At 47.9% G+C, this 21,261-nt stretch overlaps 1 protein-coding gene and 1 long non-coding RNA gene across 6 annotated transcripts; one reads left to right on the top strand and one right to left on the bottom strand.

Annotated features, from left to right (window-relative positions):
* Window positions 1-893: 893 nt before the first annotated feature.
* On the bottom strand, window positions 894-12,553 carry LOC123649936. 2 transcript variants are annotated; one of them, XR_006739196.1, is made up of 4 exons: window positions 12,097-12,553; window positions 5,886-5,980; window positions 5,411-5,494; window positions 894-2,999 (listed from the first exon to the last, which is right to left on the bottom strand). It is a non-coding gene; the product is annotated as an uncharacterized LOC123649936 (long non-coding RNA). The 2 variants fall into 2 exon arrangements; XR_006739195.1 differs by lacking the exon at window positions 5,411-5,494 and having other exon boundaries at window positions 12,097-12,545.
* On the top strand, window positions 7,850-19,342 carry EGR2 (early growth response 2). Of its 4 annotated transcripts, XM_045568256.1 has the most exons (5): window positions 7,850-7,932; window positions 11,722-11,928; window positions 12,706-12,812; window positions 15,373-15,481; window positions 16,872-19,342. In XM_045568256.1, exons 3-5 carry the CDS (start codon window positions 12,714-12,716, stop codon window positions 18,122-18,124), a joined length of 1,461 nt encoding a protein of 486 aa, XP_045424212.1. In that variant the 5' UTR covers window positions 7,850-7,932; window positions 11,722-11,928; window positions 12,706-12,713; the 3' UTR covers window positions 18,125-19,342. The 4 variants fall into 4 exon arrangements, with proteins under 4 accessions (XP_045424212.1, XP_045424214.1, XP_045424213.1 ...); XM_045568258.1 differs by lacking the exons at window positions 7,850-7,932; window positions 11,722-11,928 and having other exon boundaries at window positions 12,797-12,812; window positions 15,273-15,481; XM_045568257.1 differs by lacking the exons at window positions 7,850-7,932; window positions 11,722-11,928; window positions 12,706-12,812 and adding an exon at window positions 14,767-15,085 and having other exon boundaries at window positions 15,273-15,481.
* Window positions 19,343-21,261: the final 1,919 nt, after the last annotated feature.

Genomic DNA, 21,261 nt, shown 5'->3' with positions numbered 1-21,261 from the left:
TTTCTTTTAAAAATATATTTATGAAAATAAATAAAGAAAATATGAAGTAAAGAATAGTGCAGACATAAAATAAAAATCACTGAAGTTTGAGAAATCTAGCACTGAGCCACATGGAAATTCCATGATTCCGACGTTATTGGCAGAACACTGTCTGGACTACAAGCTGGATGTCCTCATAGTACAGGTCCTGATACTGGGCCCTTCCTGCAGAGTACCCTGTACATGGAGTCCTGTGCAATTAATGAACATCTGTCACTGTTTGGCAATGGAACATAGGTTTGGGACACCATGTGTCCAGTGATGCTGAGACAGGGTGAACATGGAAGCTACTACTGGTTTGAGGAACATGAAAATTAGAGACCTTCTCAGAGGCCTGCTTGTGGGGAGTGCAGCAGCTCACACTGGCTAGCCAAGGACAGCCATCCCATGAGGTGAAGGGGTCATGGTGCTGATGCCTGGTATCAAGGATGGGGGGGTCTGGACCTCCTTCCTGGCATAAAGTCTGACTCTGGGGTTTGAGAATAAGTGACTTGATTACTCCAGAGGTGACTCACTGCAGTTTGGAAATTCTCAGCTGCAGCCTGCACTTTAAGAAAAATTATTATTATCATCTCTGACTAATAACTAGCAAACCCAAAGTGAAAAATAACTCAGTGGGAGATGAAGAGAAAATTCTTTTTTAAAAAAATCTTCATATTGAAATGCAAAGCACAATAGGGCAAAAAGAGAAATGCAGATAACAAATCTTAAAATATTAATGGGGGTAATTATGCCAATTAACATTTAAGTTTACCTATGCTCAACACATTTTATCTATAATAGTATCATAGGTAGCAGTTTTTACTGTAGACTTCTGAAAGTTAATTAAAATCACTGAAACAGAACCAAAAATGTCCAATCTTTTTTTTTATTATTATTCATTGAAATTTAAATAATCAATTTCCATTCTTAAAATTTACTCTAAATGGAAAGTTTGAGAGTCAGGGCGGGACACAGGTGTTCTTTCTTTCCTAACAACTCCCTGTCATCAGACTTTTGTTGCTATACCTCCCCTGGGCTTTTAATTGAGTCAGAGTCTGCAGGAAAGGAGTGGGTAGGGTAGGGTGCTAAGTCCTCATGTCTCCCCAGTTCCTGATTTCTTGGGTCCCTCAGCCTCATGCAACGTGCTGCCCTGCCATGAAATGGGCTTCTTCCCAGCTCCCCAAACTCAGCAGCTGCAGCTCGAGTGTGTTCTTGGTTCCTGTTGCATCCAGGAGCCTTGTGGAGGTGTAGGCTGCGGCAGCAAACTGAAATGAGCAGGTCGATTATTCCTCCACCGCTCACTTCTAACAGGGGCTGGGATCCTTAGGGGAGCGGTCTGCCCCGTGTATGCACATGGCAGCTGGCCATATGGGGGGCCCAGTGACCAGGGCTCGGGGTAGCGGGATACCCCATTTTTAGGGGCCTGCCACATCACGGAGGTCCTCTCCACTGCCAGCCCTGTGAAGTTTTCAAGGCTGAACTTTTACTTCCCATCCATCTATTAGGTAAAACCAAGCCAGCAGAGTTCAGGGCCCACTTCTTCCCCTTACAGAGCCATATAACTACTTCTTGGTGAAGTGTCTGTGAAGTGTTCTCAGAACATTCTGATGGAAAAAGAAAGTCTGGCTGCTGCTAAATGCAGCCTCCTTCATTTTGGAGTAGTCCATACAAATGCATGCTTTCTCCTCTCTTGATTGGGTTCGGTAGTTTTTGCCCAGAAAACTAAAGATGATAAATACATATAGGACTTATGTTTATGGGTCTATAAATACAGTAGCCAAACTTTTTATCAGTCTTCAGGTAAGTCCCCAGAATCCACTAACCAACTGGCTTCTAAAGCATGTGTTTGGAAATATGTCTCCTTTGTCTTTTATTACGCATCAATCAAATCAATCAATTGATCAATGCTATTGATCATCTCTCACAGCCATCCATCTGTATTAGGTATAGTGTAGAGAGATGTTCTGAGCTATGAAGAACACAGAGCCACCTGAGTCTGAAAAATGGATAGCCTTTATGTGCTTTGCCTTATTTGATCTCAGCTACCACACCTGTGGCTCTTTCCTCTCTCCTTGGGACCCACAGCAACATTTTGAACATGTCCAATCACACCCACCGTGTCCTCCATGCATTCTACTATTGGTGCACTTGCCTTACCTCTTTCTTGGACTATTGGTTCCTAGAGACAGGGGCTCTAAGTCATCTTTCACTCCCTGCAACCTCAGGCACAGGGCTTAGCACCCACTAAGTCTCAAAAATACTTACTGATTATTTTGCCAGCGTTGGCCCCTCAATTTTAATACCTGACATTCATATAACTGTCAGTTACAATTAACACCTGACATTTTGGATACTTTTGGACCATGATAATCAAAAAATCAACTTCTTTCTTTGCATGTCTATTTTCTCTTTACATCATTTGTTGATGTGTGTGTGTGTGTGTGTGTGTGTTAAATAACCAGGCCCCAATTAAACCAACTTATTGATTTTCTAAAAATTATATACTGTAGTCTATTTTATAGCCCAAATTAAAATACATAATTGAAATTCAAGTAAGCCTATGGGAGTGCCATTAGTGTATTCAAAGCCAAATGCTGATAATAATGGTATTTACTTACTGAAATTTAGAGTATTCATTCAAAAACAACACATAGCCCTAACTGCGTTAGATCAAAGAATACAAGTTACTTTAAGGTTCTGTTCTCTAATTAGGTAGAAAAATCACTCCTTTTCCTCTTATTAACTATCTCCTTTCCATTATTTTCTATGTTGCTTCAAGCAGAACATCCTTTTGAGGGAATTAATAGAATCTTAGAGACTTACTTGAAGATTTAAAAGGAATAAATGGCCCTTTTGTTATGACAGAGGGGTCTTTTCGCTGTTCTGTGGCAAAAGTATCTTGCTTTTACTCCATAAACCTGTATCTTGCTCTTGCTCCGTAGTCCTACCTTTCTCTTCTCAATAAACCTCATTTCATGCTAAAAAAAAAAGAAAAGGAATAAATCACTTTCACTTATACAAGTAAAAAGAGGTCCCAGTAGTTACAGACTCATTATGTCTTCCTTATAAGCACAAGTCATGTGTATATCAGAATATTGATTTGCTCCATCCATTTGCAAATGCCTTGGCAGGAGCAAGGCAATAGGATTCAATCAAAAAGATTTCATGGAGAACAATTCCTATTGGGATCATTCAACCTTTTCCTAGGAAAAAACACAGCCCGACTCCTTCTTTGTAGGAGGGAGGCCTCTTCTGTGGGCCTAATATGCTTTGCCTTTATTAGGAGTTGTGATGTTGGCTTACTTAGAAAGTCACAGTCCAGTTTGGGGTGCTGGTTGAGTCTGAAGCCCTTGGGCTTTCCAGAAAAAGATAATAATAGACCACCAAAGCTGTGCTGGGCCTTAGATACCACAGAAGCTAATATCCCTATTTTAAAGAGGTGACAGCTGGGCCTAGGGAGGGAAAGGGACCGTAACAAGGTAGCTGGCTGACCATTGCTCATTCATCCCATCTCTTCAACAAACACTCACGGCATAGTCCTCTATGCCAGCACTGTTCTTGGTGGGGATACAGGGTTGGTCAAGACAGGTTATGGTTCTTACCCTCATGGAGCGTATACTCATTAAGCATATACTTTTTATAAGAAAATAAAGCAGAGTAGTGCACAGGGTGAGCAGGGAACAGGGGGGAGGGCTGCGAAGGGGAGGCTTGTGTTGAGATCTGAATAAGGACTAGGTATAGGATAATCAAAGGGTGGGGGCAGGCTATTCCAGCCAAAAGGAATAGCTAGGATACAAGATGGGAAAGAGCCTGGAGTGTTTAAGGGATGGCCAAGCATGGGGAGCAGCTGAGAGAGAGGAAAGAGATGTGACTGGAGGGACAGGACAAGGCCAGGCCATGTAGCTACTCGTAGGTCATGGTAAGGAACAGGGTTTTGTTTGTTTGTTTGCTGTAATGAGAAGCCAGCTTATCACCAAAATTAGCTTCTTAAGGGGCATTTTCTTGGTTGTTCTTATTGCTCTAAAATAGATTATTGGGACTAGGATTCTAACAATGAATCAGGACGAAGATGGCCCAGCACGGTTACCAGCCAGTTCCTGTAGCTGGAAACCAGCTCCTGTCATCATATTAAGGCCTCTCTGGCAGCCCTCTGGGCAAGATTGAAAGGAGGGGTTCAATGTTACCCATTAGACAAAAAAATTGTGATGAGGCCAAGTTTTAGCCACAAACACAAATGATTTCACCTAAAAACAATATTGGGATCATCTTTGAGCACACTGTGCCATAGGTTAGCTAAGTTTGAAAATAAAAACAAAACCATCAAGGCCTTCTGTTGATGAGGCTGATGAATTTGTCTCCTCCCCCTGGTCAGGCTGGTCACCCCAGTCAGGACCCAACCACACTGAAACCACCCCACACAGATGAGAATCTCTTCTGATTGCACCACGAGCCGATAACTCAGAGGGTAGCAATCAGTGAGTCAGTGCCAACCTCACAGAAATGGGGCAAATGAGGACTTCAGGGGCTGGATCTTGGGCTGGTGGGGCCCAAAATTGCCTTCAGTAACCTAGAAGGCCAGGATCTGGCTGTTTGGTGATTGTTACTGTTTTATTTTATGCTACCAGTCTTCACCACTGGGGGTAATATGACCCAGAGGTAGGGAACAGGGTCAGCACACACCTGGGGAAAAAAACACATGACCTAAATGTTAACTGGCCACCAGCCATCACCATGCCTCAGGGATTGCACAAGCATTCACCTACCTGGGCCTTCCCAACCAGCAGCTGGGGCTCTCATTAGACAGATAGAGCTCTCAAGTTCAGCACCTGGAGTCCTGGCTGGAAATGCTGCCTCTGCCTCCTTACTAGCTGTGTGACCTTAGGTAAGTCACTTGGCCCCTCTGGGGCTCACTTGGCTTCTCTGGGCAGTGGGAAAAGTGAACGTGGCCGTGTCAACAATACAAGGTTATATTATGAAGTAACGTGAGTAAAAGGAACTTAGAAAGGGTGGAGGGACACCTAAAATGTCTTAATGGGCTTTACAACTACTGGGAAGAGTGGAGGATGAGGAAATTTATCAAAGAGTTTATGTGGACGGTGAAAGAATCAAAAAAGCAAAAATTCTGGGAACAGGCTACAGAAGCTCAGATTTTTGTCCATGTTCAACAGAAAAGGTTGAGGGCTCTGTTCCAGCCTGTGATTGGTTCTTACTCAGAACATTGTGACTAACTTCTTTCAAGTCTCCTGAGGAGAAAACAAAATACAGTGTACAATGAAAAGGGGGTTTATCCAATCTCTGAAGAATGTCTTGTGAGAGTATTAAACACGGGAATGAGTTACTAAAACAAGTTTGGTATTCTTTCTCTGATGGCCTTAGGAGAGATTCATACCTGAGTGTGGGTGGTTTCAATGTGATGCTAGCTGAAGACAGAGAAAGACACTCCAAACTGAGTTCCCTTTTTTGGTTCCTGAAACTAAATCCACAAGAATTTTCAGGATGTAACCTCCATGAAGACAGGGAGTTTTGTTCACTGATGCAGTCTGAAGCACCTAGCATGGCACCTGGCATATAGTAGGCACTTAATAAATACTTGCTGAATGGATTAAGGAACATCCTGAGCTTGCCTGGGCATCTGGAAATGAGACAAGGCCATTCCTATGTCTTCACTTACTCCCTGGTTCACCCGCCTGCTTCTCCGCAGTCCCTGCCCCAGCACACTGTGGGCTGAGTCTGTAAGTTACCACAGTGACTTTCAGACCCCTGGGGAGTTTGGACAAGAGGTCTCTGTCCTGTTCGTCAGGGATCTGCATGAGGTGGAGGAAGTCAACTCTACTCAGGTTCAACTACAGCCACCCAGAGTTTACCTGATATATACATGCTGGGCTTCCAGATGCCATTTCCCATTCGTTTGGTGACAGTCCACTTTGCCATTATACAGGAGCGCCTTGGGATGAAAAGCCTGACACACAGGGAAAAAAAGGGAATAAGTCCCCCGTGAAAGCACTGTCCATCCTTAGGATTTCTGAGGAACAGATGAAGGGACTAAAATGGTCATTTTGAGTATGTGTTTGGTGCCTCTTGTTTCATGAAATTCAAACAGAGAGAAGGGAGGCTCTAAATTATTCTAGTTGTCCTCTTTTTGACGTTTGCACAGGCTGTTGCCTGAATAATCATATTCTAATTCTACAAGGCTAGTGGTTGCCAGGTCTCTGGGGGACTCTGACTGTGCTTACAAGGCCATTGATGGAAATCGTCAGTTACTCAGCGGGGAGCACGCCGGAACCACAAGAGTCTCTTAGGCACAACAGCCCTTGAACAGAGACCGGCACCTAGGTAATTACCAGGATCCAGGAAGAAGCATGACCCCGTGTCTGGGCCTGCTATTAGCATCAGGAGATGCAGACCCACCAGGGTCTAGTTCCAATCGCCGCAAGACTCTAGGGGTCCCACCTCCCCCCTTGCCCATCTCCACGTGAGAAGGTGTACAGATCTGGACCACTCTCCAGGGTGAGGAGGGCAAAACAGATCACTCCGAAGGGCCTTAGGATTGGTCAGCAAGCAAACAAGTTACAAGTTCAGCTCAATGGTTGATTGTTTGTCCCTGTCCTGGAATCATCAACGTTGCCTCCTACCTTCCCCCAATCTCCATTCACCCCTGTGGCGGAAGCAACCCAAACTATCGCCATGGGAGACAACAATTACATTTGCAACGTGTGTCCTGATTTTCCGAATGTGTTCTTAATCCTCTGCCTCTGATCCCTCACAAGGCTGTGGCCAAAGGCAGTCAGGGCAGGCATGTCCAGCCTCATTTTAAAGATGAAGAAACAGAGGCTCAGAGAGGTTAAGTGGCTCGTCTAGTTACACAGGCTGGGGGAGGTGCTGGGAGCACGTGTCATGGAGACAGATGGCCTGAGTTCATGTCTTGGCGCTTCCACTTAATTAGCTCTGCAACTTGAGCTTTCATGACTCAGTTTCCTCACCTGTAAAGAACAGTTGTATCTGTTTCATAGGGTGGACAGTAGTTTAAAAGAGATAAGGCATCACAGTTAGCAGAGTGCTTAGCACCCTTGCATGCTCAACAGATATTAAGCATCATTGCTACTAAGAGCTTATTATTATGGCGAGGCAATCATGGAGGCTGATTCCTAATCTAGTGCCGAGTGGTGCCCCAGCACCAGGTTCTTGCATTCTGTCTCCACCCAGGCCTCTTCCTCTACCCCCACCACCCTCCTGCCTCAAAATAGTGAAGACTTAAACTGTATTTCTAAACACTGTGGCCTCTTTGGCTGCTATTTAAAATCCTGGCAGGCATGAGGGGATGTGATGTTTCTACATCTTTCTGGCATATGGTTAAGAAGTATCATCAGATATGGGGAAAGAAAAGCCTGTCTCCCAAAGCTGCCACTAAAGCCCTGCGTGATCTGACTGTAGTAAGCACAGGTGGTTCCTCCCAGCATCAACCACCAAATACAAAGTAATACCATCAGCCAGTGGCAGGGGCAGAACTGGGAAGGAGGTCTTGGGACTCCTTGTCCTGAGTACTTTTCCATCCCTAGGCTACGTGCATTGCCGGCTCCTATGACCAGTAGGAGGTGGGAGGGCAGAGTCAGGAAGGAGCAGAGCTGACCTGACCTCTCCTCAGTGGTCCTCGCTTCTGGCTGCCACCACATCAGCAGTGTTCACAATGCTGACAGCAGAGGGTGGCCCCTCAGAACTTAAAGATGCATTTATTTTTCACTTGAAAAATTTTATTCTTTGTTTTTTTAAGTTTTTGCTTTTTTTATTTTCCATTTTTCTATTTTAAATTTTTTTCTTTTCTTTTATCCTACTGCATATTTGAAGAACTTAATGATTTAAACCTCTGCAAAAGGAAATATCTGAGGATAAACTGTTCAGAGGATGCTTTCCAAGGTAACTGCCCTTGCTCTGAAACACGACCCCTCTCAGAGAAACTGGTAGACAAAGCATGCCGAGGTATGGACAGGATTAATTAGGAGTTATCTGGCAAGACAGAGTATGAAAATTTCAGATGGGTTAGGTCTCATTCCCACTCCCTGCTGGGAAAGCACATGTTGGGTTTTTATCCAGAACTCTGCTTGACTGGAATATAAACAAGAAGCACAATTCCAGGGTCTCTGCCTTTGGAGGACTTATAACTGAATTGAAAAAGCAATGGCATAGAGAATGTGTGAGGAGATGACACAAGGCAGTTCTCCTGCATGAGCTGTAACTAAAGCTAAGAATACTTCCTGTCTCTTAAGTTTTGCAGGTAACTCACTAGTTAGTGCAGATTTTGCACTGAACCATTCTGCCTAAATTTTAAATTTCTAATCCACATTCCCAAACCTCCTTGGATGAACAGCACTATTATTATTATGCATTTTGATCTTGTGGGGGAGTTTTACATTAATTAGATTATTATTAATGTGGAACTTGGCTTTCCAGGTTTAGATGACATTTGTCACAAAGGTATAGCTTGTTTTAAATTACATGCCAATAACTTCTGCCTTCTGGGTTCCCTTTTCTCCAACTCAGAATTTGGGGGAAGAATATCATGAATCCTTCATATACCAATATTTGAAGTATAGCTAGCTACTGTTTTGATTTTATCTGCTGTGGGTTGTTCTGCATCACATTATGTACTTGAATCATGGGCTTTGGTGATTGAGAGAACAGAGTTCATGTTCTGGTTCTACAACTTACTAACTGCATGAACTTGGGCAAGCTGTGTATCTCCTCTGAGGCTTAGTTCTCTCATCTGTAAAATGGGGAAAAAAAGCCCTGTTTGTCAAGGTGGTTGTGAGGAGTAAAGCAACGAACCTAGAAAAACATAGTATAGTGTCTGGTGCAGATTGGGCAGTCAATAATTGTAATAATTTAATAGCTAACAATTACTGAATACTTAACTATGTACCAGTAGTGTGCTATGGGTTTTACATACATTATTGTATTTAACCCTCAAAACAACCCTGTGATCATTTTGTCCACTTTATGGAGAAGAAACGAGGCACAGAGAAGTTATGGAACTTATTTAAGAACACAAAGCCAGGTAGTAGCAGAGTTAGGGTTTGAACTCAGGACCACAGGAGTTGAATCCAGGCCATATGAGCCACCAGAGCCCATAATCTTAACCACAGCCATAAGAAATAGTAACCATTCGTATCAAGATTATTCAGTTGAAATACAAAATGTTTGATTTTTTTCTTATGTTTTGGTTTAAATGCTGTGAAACAACGGCTCTGATAACTGGATGCATTGACTTGCCTGGTTCTTTTGTCAGCATAAAAGCAAAGTTTCTGTAAGAAGTCTCATGTTATTTGGAAAAAGACAAATTTTTTCCTATAATCTGGTAACAGAAGCAGGCCAGTGATACATGCATAAAAAAAATCCCTGGGTTCCCTAGGTATAGCAAACTTCATTTTTAATACAATTAGAGATAATAAATTAAATGTATAAGCTGAAAGATTAAAAAATATAAAAAGGTAGGATTTGGAATGGAGATTATGCTTTGAGCTTTTATAATCAGACTGACAAACTATCACTTATTAACCTGGATGCCAGATTGATACATACCTTATCTTAAACGATCATGATAAACAATGCATTGATTTACCTTTTATCTTTTGCCAGCAATGATAAAGTAATCTGTATATTTGACATGATGTGTTTCTACCAGAAAGGCTACACTTACATACTCTATTCATTTTAAATGGGACAAAATTCATTGTCTGTCATTTCCTTATTGAGAAATAGGCAACTAAGGAATGTTATTTCGTTAAGACTGTCACAGAGACACAATGCTGATGTCAATAAGCATTTCTGTATATGTTCTCCTTGCCCAAACGATGTTGGCATTTCTCATTTGTTTGCAGAAGTTGAGTGGCAAAAAAAATCTCAAACATAAAACTTATAATGCCACTGTTATTAGCCAGAAAAATAAATGGCAGAGAAAAGGGAGAACTGTAGAGATTAAAATCTCTTTGGAGAAGCTCCCAGGAGGATGCCTATATTGGCTACCCTCAGCCCCAGTGCACTAGGCAGGGAAGACAACCGTGGACGTTTCCACCCACACTACACTTTCTCTATTCCACAAATGAATTTTGCTTCCTCCCACCTTGGGGCCTTTCAACACCTACTCCTTCTCCCTGCAATGCTCTTTCTACAAATCTTCCCCTAATCCTGGCACATCCTTCAGATCACAGCTTAGAGAAGTCTTCCTCAACCTCCTAGACTTGCTTGGGTCCTTTGTCCTTTTTTTCCATTGGCAGGCAAGAATTCTACCACTGAACCCCCAATGCAAGTCTTTTTTTCATTGGGATCAAACATCGGCATTGTTTGTAATCGTATATTTGTGTGATGCACCATGCTGGTAGCTCCATGGGGTGGGAACCAGTCGTGGTTTTAGGCACCATTGTATCCCCAGGGTTTGGTGTAGTGCTGGATACCTAGTAGGTGCTCAAGAATTATCTAAAGGGAATCTGAGCACCCACTGCTTGGCCAGCATGGCTGCTTCTACAAAATAAGGTCATAGAGCTTTTATCTCCTATCCAGATTATTTGTGCCAATGACATATGACTTCGATTGCACACTTGACTGGTGCAAAGCAATGCTTTCCTCTGGCTTCACAACAATTTTGTTTGGCATAACCTGGGCTTGGTTTATAGCCCCTGGGATTACCAGATTAGCAGGGAGAAGCTGAATGTAGGGAACCATTCAGCAGTTTTTTTTTCCAGCACACAGGGGCACCTTTAAGAAGGGTTGGCTGGATGGCAGAGTTGGCATTTGGTCTGATTTTCACTGACATGCACATGTTCTGTGCCATTCGAGTTCAGGATCCACGCCCTCATGCAAGTCCACAGTTAAGGGAAATTCTGATACTCCTTTGTCTCCCACTCCAGTAACAGTATTAGTATGGAAGTGAACAAAAAAGACATTACAATAGGTAGAGCCTGTAATGAAGTGCAAAAATGTTTCCTAATAAATCAAAATGCAGATGTTAACAAATTATTTGTGATGTCCCTCATGGCTGATTGTGATCCTGTCACCACATTGTGAATGAGAACTGCAAGTCTGAGAAAAAAGCTGAAAACCACCCAGAGAGGGGACTCTCAGGGCCACCTAGGACCAGCCTTGTGTCCCCACACCCTGCCCTCCAACACCAGGGGCAGGCCTACTAAAGGGCTTCTCTGTTTCCTTACTATTTTACTTCCTGGATCTGGAATCTGTACAAAACAAACTGGAATCTGGCATCAATTCACTACTCATTTAATAACCCTGATACATCTTGGAGTGCCCCATTTACTTGGGCATTTTGACAACTCTATTTCAAAGAAAGGTGTTTATTTGTTGAGTTTTTGATAGAAACAAAAAAGTTCAAATGCTTAACCGTAGGGACCACGGTAGAGCTTTGCATTAACTCCCACATCGTCCCCTCCCCCCAGCACAGTACCTGGTTCAGTAAACACCTTTAGAATTTCTATTTGTCCCTACTTTTCTGTCATCTCTTCTTGCCTCCAGGAAGGATACTATGCCTGTGCTTAGGTGACTGGCTGCGTGCCAACCTGATCATTCCACCCATAATGTAGGTCTGGAGAGCCCAAGAACTCAAATTCTCCCTTTACGCTGGGGAGGGATCATGCCCATGACGGCCCCTTCACCCTTGCCCTTAGGAAGCCCTGACCTCAGCTTTCCTCTCCTCAGAAACGCCAAAGAGAGGAGATGAAATTGGCGAAGGCGACCTGATTCTTCCCTAGTGGGCGGTCAGGTTCCCAAGCCTCAAGAACTGTTCAGTTTCCGGAACTGGGTTTTCCTGAGGGCATGATGTAGCGACCAGTGGGTACTGAACTTGGATTCAGAAGACCCGGTTGCAAGTTTGGACACAACCACTTACCAGCTGCGTCACTGCAGGCAAGTCACTTTAGCTTTCTGAACTTATTACCTATTCACAGGGTGGCTGGCTTGAAATGAGTGCGCCTTGATTTTGTGCCATTATCTGCGCTGCCCATATTTAAGGGTTTATACTTAAAGAGACACACTTAAAAAAAAAAAAAAAGGTTACAGTAAGTATCTACTGACCCGTTTCCAGCGGAGGTTCAGGAAAGGCCTCCCAGGGCTGGCCGCAGGCACCCGCCGGGACCCTGCGCGGCCTCTCTGCAGCTGCCGATTGCCCCTGCCCCTACCCTGTTCCCCGCGCACCACGGACTTGCCGTAGCGCGGCTCTTGCGGGAGGTGTGAGTCCTTGGAAAGCTCCGAAGAATTTCAGAGGGTCAGTCACTCCCATTCACTCTAACGTGCCTTCAAGACTCCTTGGGGCCCCCTCCGCCATCTGACTCTATTGGGCTCCCCCTCCGGGAAGGGCGGCAGCCGCAAACGGCGCGGTTCCCCCTCGACGGGGCAGCCCCCGGCCGGCGTCTTGCCCTCCGTGCCCTGCTTGCCCGCTACTCGGGCGTTCAGGAGCTCCCCCTCTGGGCGGCGCGCAGCGACCGCCGGCGGGGTTGGCGGCAGCGCCAGCCGCAGGACTGCCGGGGCAACTCGCCCGCCCGCCCACGTGCGCGGAGAGGAGCGAAGCTCGAGCAGTCGCCGGTGGGTGCCTCACCTCGGGGACCGGCAGGGGCCGTAACCCGAGCCCCACCGCCGGGATCCACATTTGCATAATTCGGCTCCCCCCCCCTTTTTCGGATTCAGGGCTGGAGATGCGAGTCGGGCTCCCTTCCGAGGCGTCGTCTTGCCCGTGGTCAGCGCGGGGGCCGCGGGACCCGCCGGAGCGCAGGCGGAGCGGGCTGGCACACGTGGTAAGAGCGCAGCTTTCTTTTCTTATTTCTTTTGTAAGAAACGGGACTTTGCAGGTTTTTGCTGGGCGGGAGGTACCTACACGGGTGCTAACCTTGCTATTTCTTTCCTTTACCTTTTTATTTTTATCCCCGATTGGAAAAGAGCGCTCAGTGCGAGCGAAAAACTTTCCCAAATTTGCTCTGGGCGCTTGAAGCCAAGGAGATGGCAGGCCGCCAGAGACCAGCTTTTTCGGCGGGCAGGGGGAGAAGCAGCGCTCAGGTGGAGGAGCAGAGGCGGCTCCCGGCCGCCCCGGAGCCCTTGACGGCGGCGGTCGGGACCGGGCGGGAGTTGGCGCACCGTTGGCGGCCGCGGCAGGTGAGCGGCTGGAGAGCCGCCTGCAGCTCCGCGCTCTCTCCACGGCGTGGCGCTGTGGCTCCCGCCCGCCCCAGCCCCCAGGAGGCTGGGGCGCCCCGGGCCAGGGGTCGAGGAGGGACGCGCCAGGCGCGTGAGGTTGCCCCTGCGCTCTGTCCCTGGCCTCCTCAGCTTTGGAGCGGGAAAGGGCCGGGGCAGCTCGCAGCCTGCTCAAACGACCACAGGCTAGGCTGGCGGCGGCGCGCCAGGCTTGGGGACCTGGGACCAGCCTCCAGTGGGGCCCCCGGCCAGGCCCGGAGCGCCCCCGGAGCGGGCTGAGGCGCGGTGGGAGGTAGGGGCGCTCGTCCAGCAAGCCAGAACCTGCCGCTCACTGGACCTTGGAAAAGTTTTTAAAAAATGCTTTGGGAGCTAAACAGAAAGGTTTCCACTGGGGTCTCTTTTTTACTCGCAAAGGGAAACGCGTGTGGGGTGATGGCGGCTTGAAACTGGCGTTAGACACGCTGTTTGATGTCACTCGCGACCGCGCTGGGCTCACCGAGGTGTCCCTTGGCAAGGGAGAGGGAGAATATCCGTCCTAGTGTTGTGTATCATGGCCCGAGTCCGGGCAGGGCGCGCCCCCGGAGCGTGGGCTGTCGGGGATCGGGGGCATTCAGTGGCTCCCGGACCAGCAGTGAGGCTGCGGACAGCGTCTCGCAGAGCGTCCTTCCCCGCGAGCCCGGGCACCCCGTGGGCCAGGCGGGCGCACGGGCGCACACTGTCAACAGGGAGGTGCGTAGCGTAAGGTGTGCGAGTGGGTGTGTGAGGAGGGCAGCGGAGGCGGGAGTGTGTAGCGGAAGTGGAGCGAGTGTGTGTGAGTGTGTTTGTGCGTGTGTGGCGGGGCAGGGTGAGTGTCCAAGCCTCCATCTGGACGCCCCCACGCAGCCGCCCGCCCAGACGCGCCGGGAAGGGCGCCCGCTCCGCGCGGCAGCTGAAAGGGGGCGGGGAGCGCGCGGGCAGAGGAAGGAGGGTGTCTCCGGCTGAGGATTTCTCTCGAAGCTCCCCCCCAGTTACTCTGCTTCTCCTAGGGTCGGGTCTACTCCCCCAGCCCCAAGGTGCCCAAAATACTTAAACAAACAAACAACCCAAACCTGTTCCGTTTTCGCTCCTGTATAAATAGAACAGACTTTCCAAAAAAGCAATACCACATTCACTCTTATCACCAGCCACTTCTTTCCACCAAGTAATTCAGAAAAAAGCAGTCAGCTTCCGTGAATGCATGTAGCTTTTTTTTTTTTTTTCTTTCTTCGCTGCCTTCTTTTGCTTGCGGTTTTGAGCTGCCAAGAAAGTGAGTAGGGGTTTGACTGTAGTGTCTCGGCTCGGCTCGGTTTCTTTCCGAAGTTTAATTTTCCGGAATGGCTCCCAAACAAGGGCTGGGGAGGCGGAGCCGCGGGCACCGGATCTTCGCCTTTTTTGGAAAGTCCCGGAGAACCGGAATTCCTCCCCGCCCCGGGAGGCCAAGCCGCAGCCCCGACCCGCTGGCTCTCCTGCAGTGGCCGCAGCGGGGGCCGTGAAGCCCCGCTCCCCGCCGAGGCTTGTGCCCAGGACCGGGGCTGCGACCCCGGCCGCGCGCCTCGGACCCCCGCGGGTCCCCGCCGGCTGCCAGTCGGGAGTCGCGAGACCGGCGGAGCCCGCGCGGCCGAGCCCGTATGCAAATCAGCCATGTGACGGCAAAAGCCGCCTGGCCCAGCCCTGTTCCTCAGTCCATATATGGGCAGCGACGTCACGGGCATTGAAGACCTGCCCATAAATACTTAGAGCAACACTTTCCGTCTAACTGAGCGAGCAGCAATTGATTAATAGCTCGGCGAGGGGACACACTGACTGTTATAATAACACTACACCAGCAACTCCTGGCTTCTCAACAACCGGGACACAGGAGAGAGTCAGTGGCAAATAGACATTTTTTTCTTTCTTTAAAAAATAATCCAGCAACTTGTTTGCTAGTTTTATTTCTGTTGGATTTTTTCTTTTTATTTTTTGGTGGTTGTTTTTAAGTGTGGAGGGCAAAAGGAGATACCAATCCAGGCTCAGTCCAACTCCTCTCCAAAACGGCTTCTCTGACACTCCAGGTAGCGAGGGAGTTGGGTCTCCAGGTTGTGCGAGGAGCAAATGATGACCGCCAAGGCCGTAGACAAAATCCCAGTAACTCTCAGTGGTTTTGTGCACCAGCTGTCTGACAACATCTATCCGGTGGAAGACCTCGCCGCCACGTCGGTGACCATCTTTCCCAATGCCGAACTGGGAGGCCCCTTTGACCAGATGAACGGAGTGGCCGGAGGTAAGCCGCGTGTCTCCCTCGCAGGCCGGGACCTGCGCGGCCGGGAGGTGGTGGGTGGGGTGCAGTGGGTGTGTGGGAATCGGAGGAGAGGATTGGGGCTCGAGGTGGACAGTGCTGACTGCACTGGCTTTGAAGACTGGAAATAGGTGCAAGGAGAGCCCGCGAGAGCAGGGACCAGGGAGCTGGAGCTGGGCGCGCGGGCAGATGTGCCAGGTCGCCAGCAAACCGCGGTGCGTGCGCCCCGGCGCGCCCAGCCCCGGGCGAGCGCAGGGATGGAAGTGGAAGAGGCGCCCCTTCGGGCTTCCAGGTTTGCGCAGGCCCTTGCGGCGGCGCTGCGACCTCCCGTCTCCCGGGATAGGGGCAAAGTGACAGTAAAGTTCGGGATTACCGGGGAGAGCTACGCGTCTGGAGAGCCGAGCAGCGAAGCGCCAGAGGAAAGCGTCCATGGCACCCTCCCTGGCAGAGCCGACTCCGAGAAAATCTCGGAGCGCTCTCCTCCTGTGGTCTGGAGGCGCGCCCCCACCTGCGCGCCGCCCGCGAAGTTGAGGGGGTTAGCGAGGCGGGGGCTCCGGCCGGCGGAGGCAGGAGTAGGTGGTAGCGGAGGGCGGGCAACGGCGGGAAGCAGCCCCCGGACTGCGGAGGGAGGCCCGCGGGGGCACCGGCGCCGCCGGTTTCCTTGGCGATGCTGTGGAAAGTCGTCTCCCGCGGCCCCCGCGCCTTCCTCGAAGCCCGGCCACTGGCCTTGGGCTGAGGCGGAGACGCGCGGGTGTCGGGCAAGGCTGAGAAGGTTGGGAGGGAAGGGAAACCTACAGACTCCTTTCTCTCCCGGTTCCCTCCTGCAGCCATCAGCTGAAGCGCAGCGGGAGGGGAGGGAGAGAAAGATGGGTAGCAGCCGGGAAATCACCGACCCCTCTTCTCGGGCTCCCTTCTCGGTTTAGCACCTTCGTGGCACCAGCTTGGATCGGTTGATTCTTGGGTGGTATCTGTTCTGGTGCTCCAGTCTTGGGATCCCCCAGGCAAAAAAGAGGGAGAAAAGTTCCAGGCAGAAGGGGAATTTTTTAATATTATTGTTGCTATTATTGGGTGTTTTTATTGGGGACTAGAGCCACAGATGGCTGGGGTGGGGGTGGTTGGGAGGAGATCATTCTGCTTTCCTGGAGGTAGTTCTTGAGTCCCAGACTGTCACTGGTTGCCACAGTGAAATGTTGGGCTAGCCACAGTGAAATCTTACTGTCTCTTGGTCTCAGTTTCTGCACCCTTTGGACTTTGCCCCAGCTCTACAGTGTTGGGATCCTGGGCCTTGGGAGTGGACCCATGTGAGAGGGGGTGAGAAGGGATTCTTGGCTGCATTCTCATTGCTCCACCTCCAATCTGCCCTTTCCCTCCCCAGATGGCATGATCAACATTGACATGACTGGAGAGAAGAGGTCCTTGGATCTCCCATATCCCAGTGGCTTTGCTCCCGTCTCTGCACCCAGGAACCAGACCTTCACTTACATGGGCAAGTTCTCCATTGACCCCCAGTACCCTGGTGCCAGCTGCTATCCAGAAGGCATCATCAATATTGTGAGTGCAGGCATCTTGCAAGGGGTCACCTCCCCAGCTTCGACCACAGCCTCGTCCAGCGTTACCTCTGCCTCCCCCAACCCATTGGCCACAGGACCCTTAGGTGTGTGCACCATGTCCCAGACCCAGCCTGACCTGGACCACCTCTACTCTCCACCACCGCCTCCTCCTCCTTATTCTGGCTGTGCAGGAGACCTCTACCAGGACCCCTCTGCGTTCCTGTCGGCAACCACCACTTCCACCTCTTCCTCTCTGGCCTACCCACCTCCTCCTTCCTATCCATCCCCGAAGCCAGCCACGGACCCAGGTCTCTTCCCCATGATCCCAGACTATCCTGGATTTTTTCCATCTCAGTGCCAGAGAGACCTACATGGTACAGCTGGCCCTGACCGCAAGCCCTTTCCCTGCCCCCTGGACACCCTGAGGGTCCCCCCTCCACTCACTCCACTCTCCACCATTCGTAACTTTACCCTGGGGGGGCCCAGTGCCGGGGTCACAGGACCAGGGGCCAGTGGAGGCAGCGAGGGACCCCGGCTGCCTGGCAGCAGCTCAGCCGCAGCGGCCGCTGCCGCCTATAACCCACACCACCTGCCACTGCGGCCCATTCTGAGGCCTCGCAAGTACCCCAACAGACCTAGCAAGACGCCGGTGCACGAGAGGCCCTACCCGTGCCCAGCAGAAGGCTGTGACCGGCGGTTCTCCCGCTCCGACGAGCTGACACGGCACATCCGAATCCATACCGGGCACAAGCCCTTCCAGTGTCGGATTTGCATGCGCAACTTCAGCCGCAGTGACCACCTCACCACCCACATCCGCACCCACACCGGTGAGAAGCCCTTTGCCTGTGACTACTGTGGCCGCAAGTTTGCCCGGAGCGACGAGAGGAAGCGCCACACTAAGATCCACCTGAGACAGAAGGAGCGGAAAAACAGTGCTCCCTCCTCATCGGTGCCAGTCCCCTCGACGGCCGCCTGCACCGGGGGCACGCAGGCTGGGGGCTCGCTGTGCAGCAGCAGCAGCAGCACTGTTGGCGGAGGGCCGCTGGCCCCTTGCTCCTCTCGGACCCGCACACCTTGAGAAGAGACTCAGGCTGACACACCGGCTCCTTGAGGCCCCGTAGGCCCTTGGTCCACTCGAGCTGCACGACAAACACTACCACCCTTCCCTGCCCCTCCCTCCCTTTGTTGGGCAGAGGGCTTTGGTGGAGCCCAGCACTGCCCACTATCCGCTTGGAAGCCAGTCCTTCCTAAAACTTGCCCCATTTTAGTCTCTCTTAGGTGAGTTGACTATCACCCCAAGGCAATGGGGAGGTCAGAAGGGGGTTGGAGGGGTTCTGGCCAACAGGGCTGAGGTCCTACCCTGCTTTAAAGGGTTGTTTGACTAGGTTTTGCTCGCTCTTTCCCTTATTTCAACCCATCACAGGTTTTTGATCATGGATGCCAGAGTTGATCTAAGACTTTTTCGGCAGTAGGTTGGGAGATGCTGATTCCTTCAAGCGGGGACAGCAAAAAGACATGCAAAACTGATATGCACTTTATGGCTTGGGACTGATTTGGGGGAATACTGTACAATAAGTGAAGCATGGCCTATATGCCACGTTCTGTGGCTCTAGAACAATGAATCAAAGCTTATCTAGTCGTGTCAACCCTTTAAGCAATATGTATTATAAACTCAGAGAACAGAAGTGCAATGTGATGGGAGAAGCATAGCAATATCTGCTCCTTTATGAGTTGTTTGAGAAACATAGACTATTTTTTTCAGTGTATATCCACTCATATTTTGTGTATTTTCGATGTACACTGTTCTTCAAGTTCAGAACCTTTGGCAAAAAAATGTAAAGCATTTATGATCTCTTGAAATGGGTCAGAGATTAACTTATTTAAGGGGGATGTACATATATTCTCTAGGATGCATGCAATTGTGTTGGAAGTGTCCTTGGTGCCTTGTGTGATGTAGACAATGTGACAGGGTCTGCATGTAAATGGATTGCCTTACTATGGAAAAAAAAATTACTCCCTGGGTTTAGTATGGCTGTATATTTCTGCCTATTAATATTTGGAATTTTTTTTAGAAAGTATATTTTTGTATGCTCTGTTTTGTGACTTAAAAGTGTTACCTTTGTAGTCAAATTTCAGATAAGAATGTACATAATGTTACTGGAGCTGATTTGTTTGGTTATTAGCTCTTAATAGTTGTGGAAAAATAAATGATCTATTCTAATGTAAAACCACTAACTGAAGTTCAGATAATGGATGGTTTATGACTATAGTGTAAATAAATACTTTTCAACAATAATTTTGGCTACAGAAATCATTTCTGAAATACTTGATGGGAATTAAATAGTCAGCCAACACTTGTGGAACTGTTAAAAAATGGCACTAAGTACTAGTGGGTTAAAGTGTTTTGACCAAGCCAAGACCTCCAAGTTTTCTTTGCTAGCCTGTGGACACCACCCCTCTCACTCCAAAGCAATCTCCATTCATAATCAAACAGTAGCGTTCTGGGGATTTCCCCCATGCATTAGTGTAAAAGTGGGGAGGCGTTGTTTTGACTCATTGTTCCGTCCTCTGTAACAGCCTATAGCTTCTCTCTGCTCCTGAGTGGGCTCCGGAAAATAAATACTTACAAACAAGTGCCCACTCGGAGACTACACATTTGCAACTGCTTTCAGAACCCTGACCAGGGCCTGGAACTCAGACGAGATGTGGCTTTGTGGAAAGTGTGGTGGCGTGGTCAAGCTGGAAATGACTTTCAGGTTCCAGGATTAGTCTCATGACCACAGAAAACTTTTTTGAAAAGCGCTATCATCTCTTGAGATCAAAAATGCTCTCAGACGTTGCTGATGACAGCATTAATGGGTTGCCAAAGGAATTACCCCAGGACTCATTTCTCTCCAACCTTCACTTAATTGATTACCCCTATTTGGAAGGATCATTAATCTGCTACAGGTTTGGTGGGTCTAGAAGTGACTATCAAAATACCCAGCTCATTACGTAAGTTAGGTGTCCCTCAAGAAATCTCCAAAATTTCAACACAGTATTCCTGGTGTGTATGTGTGTGTGTGTGTGTGTATATATATATATATATATATATATATATATATATAAAACTCCAAAAAAGACAATCTAGATTAAATAGGCAAACATGGTCCTCCATGATACTGGATAAGAGTTTGCAAAAAATACACTATAGGGTTAATTTTAATGCAAGCCTTTTGTAGTGATTTTAAAATATAAATTCACCCAAAGACGTTAATTTATCCACCTATACAAAACAAATATGACTTTGTGAAGTTATCATCTTTACGCTAAAATCTGGACCTAAATATTATTTAAGTTCACCCACTTCTAGATCATTACACAACTGTGATATGTTGGAGCCTCCACTGTTTAGCTATAGTATCTAAAATCCCTTCATCTGTTTGTCCTTTACCACTGTTAAGACTCTCAGACTTGGCTGATAATTACAGCCTGTATTTCAGAATAGCAGACAGTCACAGCTACTCCTGGAAATCACCTTTTGCCCCTGCTAGTACTAGAATTTGAGATCTAATTTGTGGAGGTAATTAACCCTTTTCTTCCATATCATTCTCTATCCTTATTTCAGGGATGAAGACCTCTTTCTGTGACCACTAACTAGAGGTTTCAAAACTTAAGTGTCAGATTTTTTTAGTGACTAGTGTTTTACTATTACATTCTTATTTCCCAGCTTGTCAGCATAGTATCATTCTTGCTTGTCGAATTTTAATAAGACAATTCTACATTTTGATAATTATAAATTTTTAATGAATACCTCCTTCCTCCTACAAAGATTTCATTATATTAAAATATAGTATACCCAAGTTTTATAAGCTATGTAATTGTCTTGCCAAGTTTTAGAGTATCTTTAATCAAGATAATCTAAACAATTGTTTACAAAGTAAGAGACTAAAAGTCATTTTAAAAATAGGATTGAAGACATTTTGATGATAGCAAAATCAATTACATAATCACTTTCACCTAGACGTGGGCTTAGTGAGGTAGCCATACTCTAACACACGTACCATAACGAATACACCTCAGCATTTTCTCAGAGCCAACCTTGTGGCTTTTACTCCTAGATTTCAACGTGTGAGCCTAATACCTTTAATCAGATCTTGCTCTCTGCTTAAAACATTCCAAGTTCTTTTCACAGGTGTCTCATTTTTGACTTTACTTTAAGAAATGAAGCATAGA

The sequence above is a fragment of the Lemur catta genome, chromosome 14 (assembly GCF_020740605.2).
Source record: "Lemur catta isolate mLemCat1 chromosome 14, mLemCat1.pri, whole genome shotgun sequence".
NCBI lineage: Eukaryota > Metazoa > Chordata > Mammalia > Primates > Lemuridae > Lemur > Lemur catta.
This window is presented reverse-complemented; position numbering and strand designations above follow the sequence as displayed.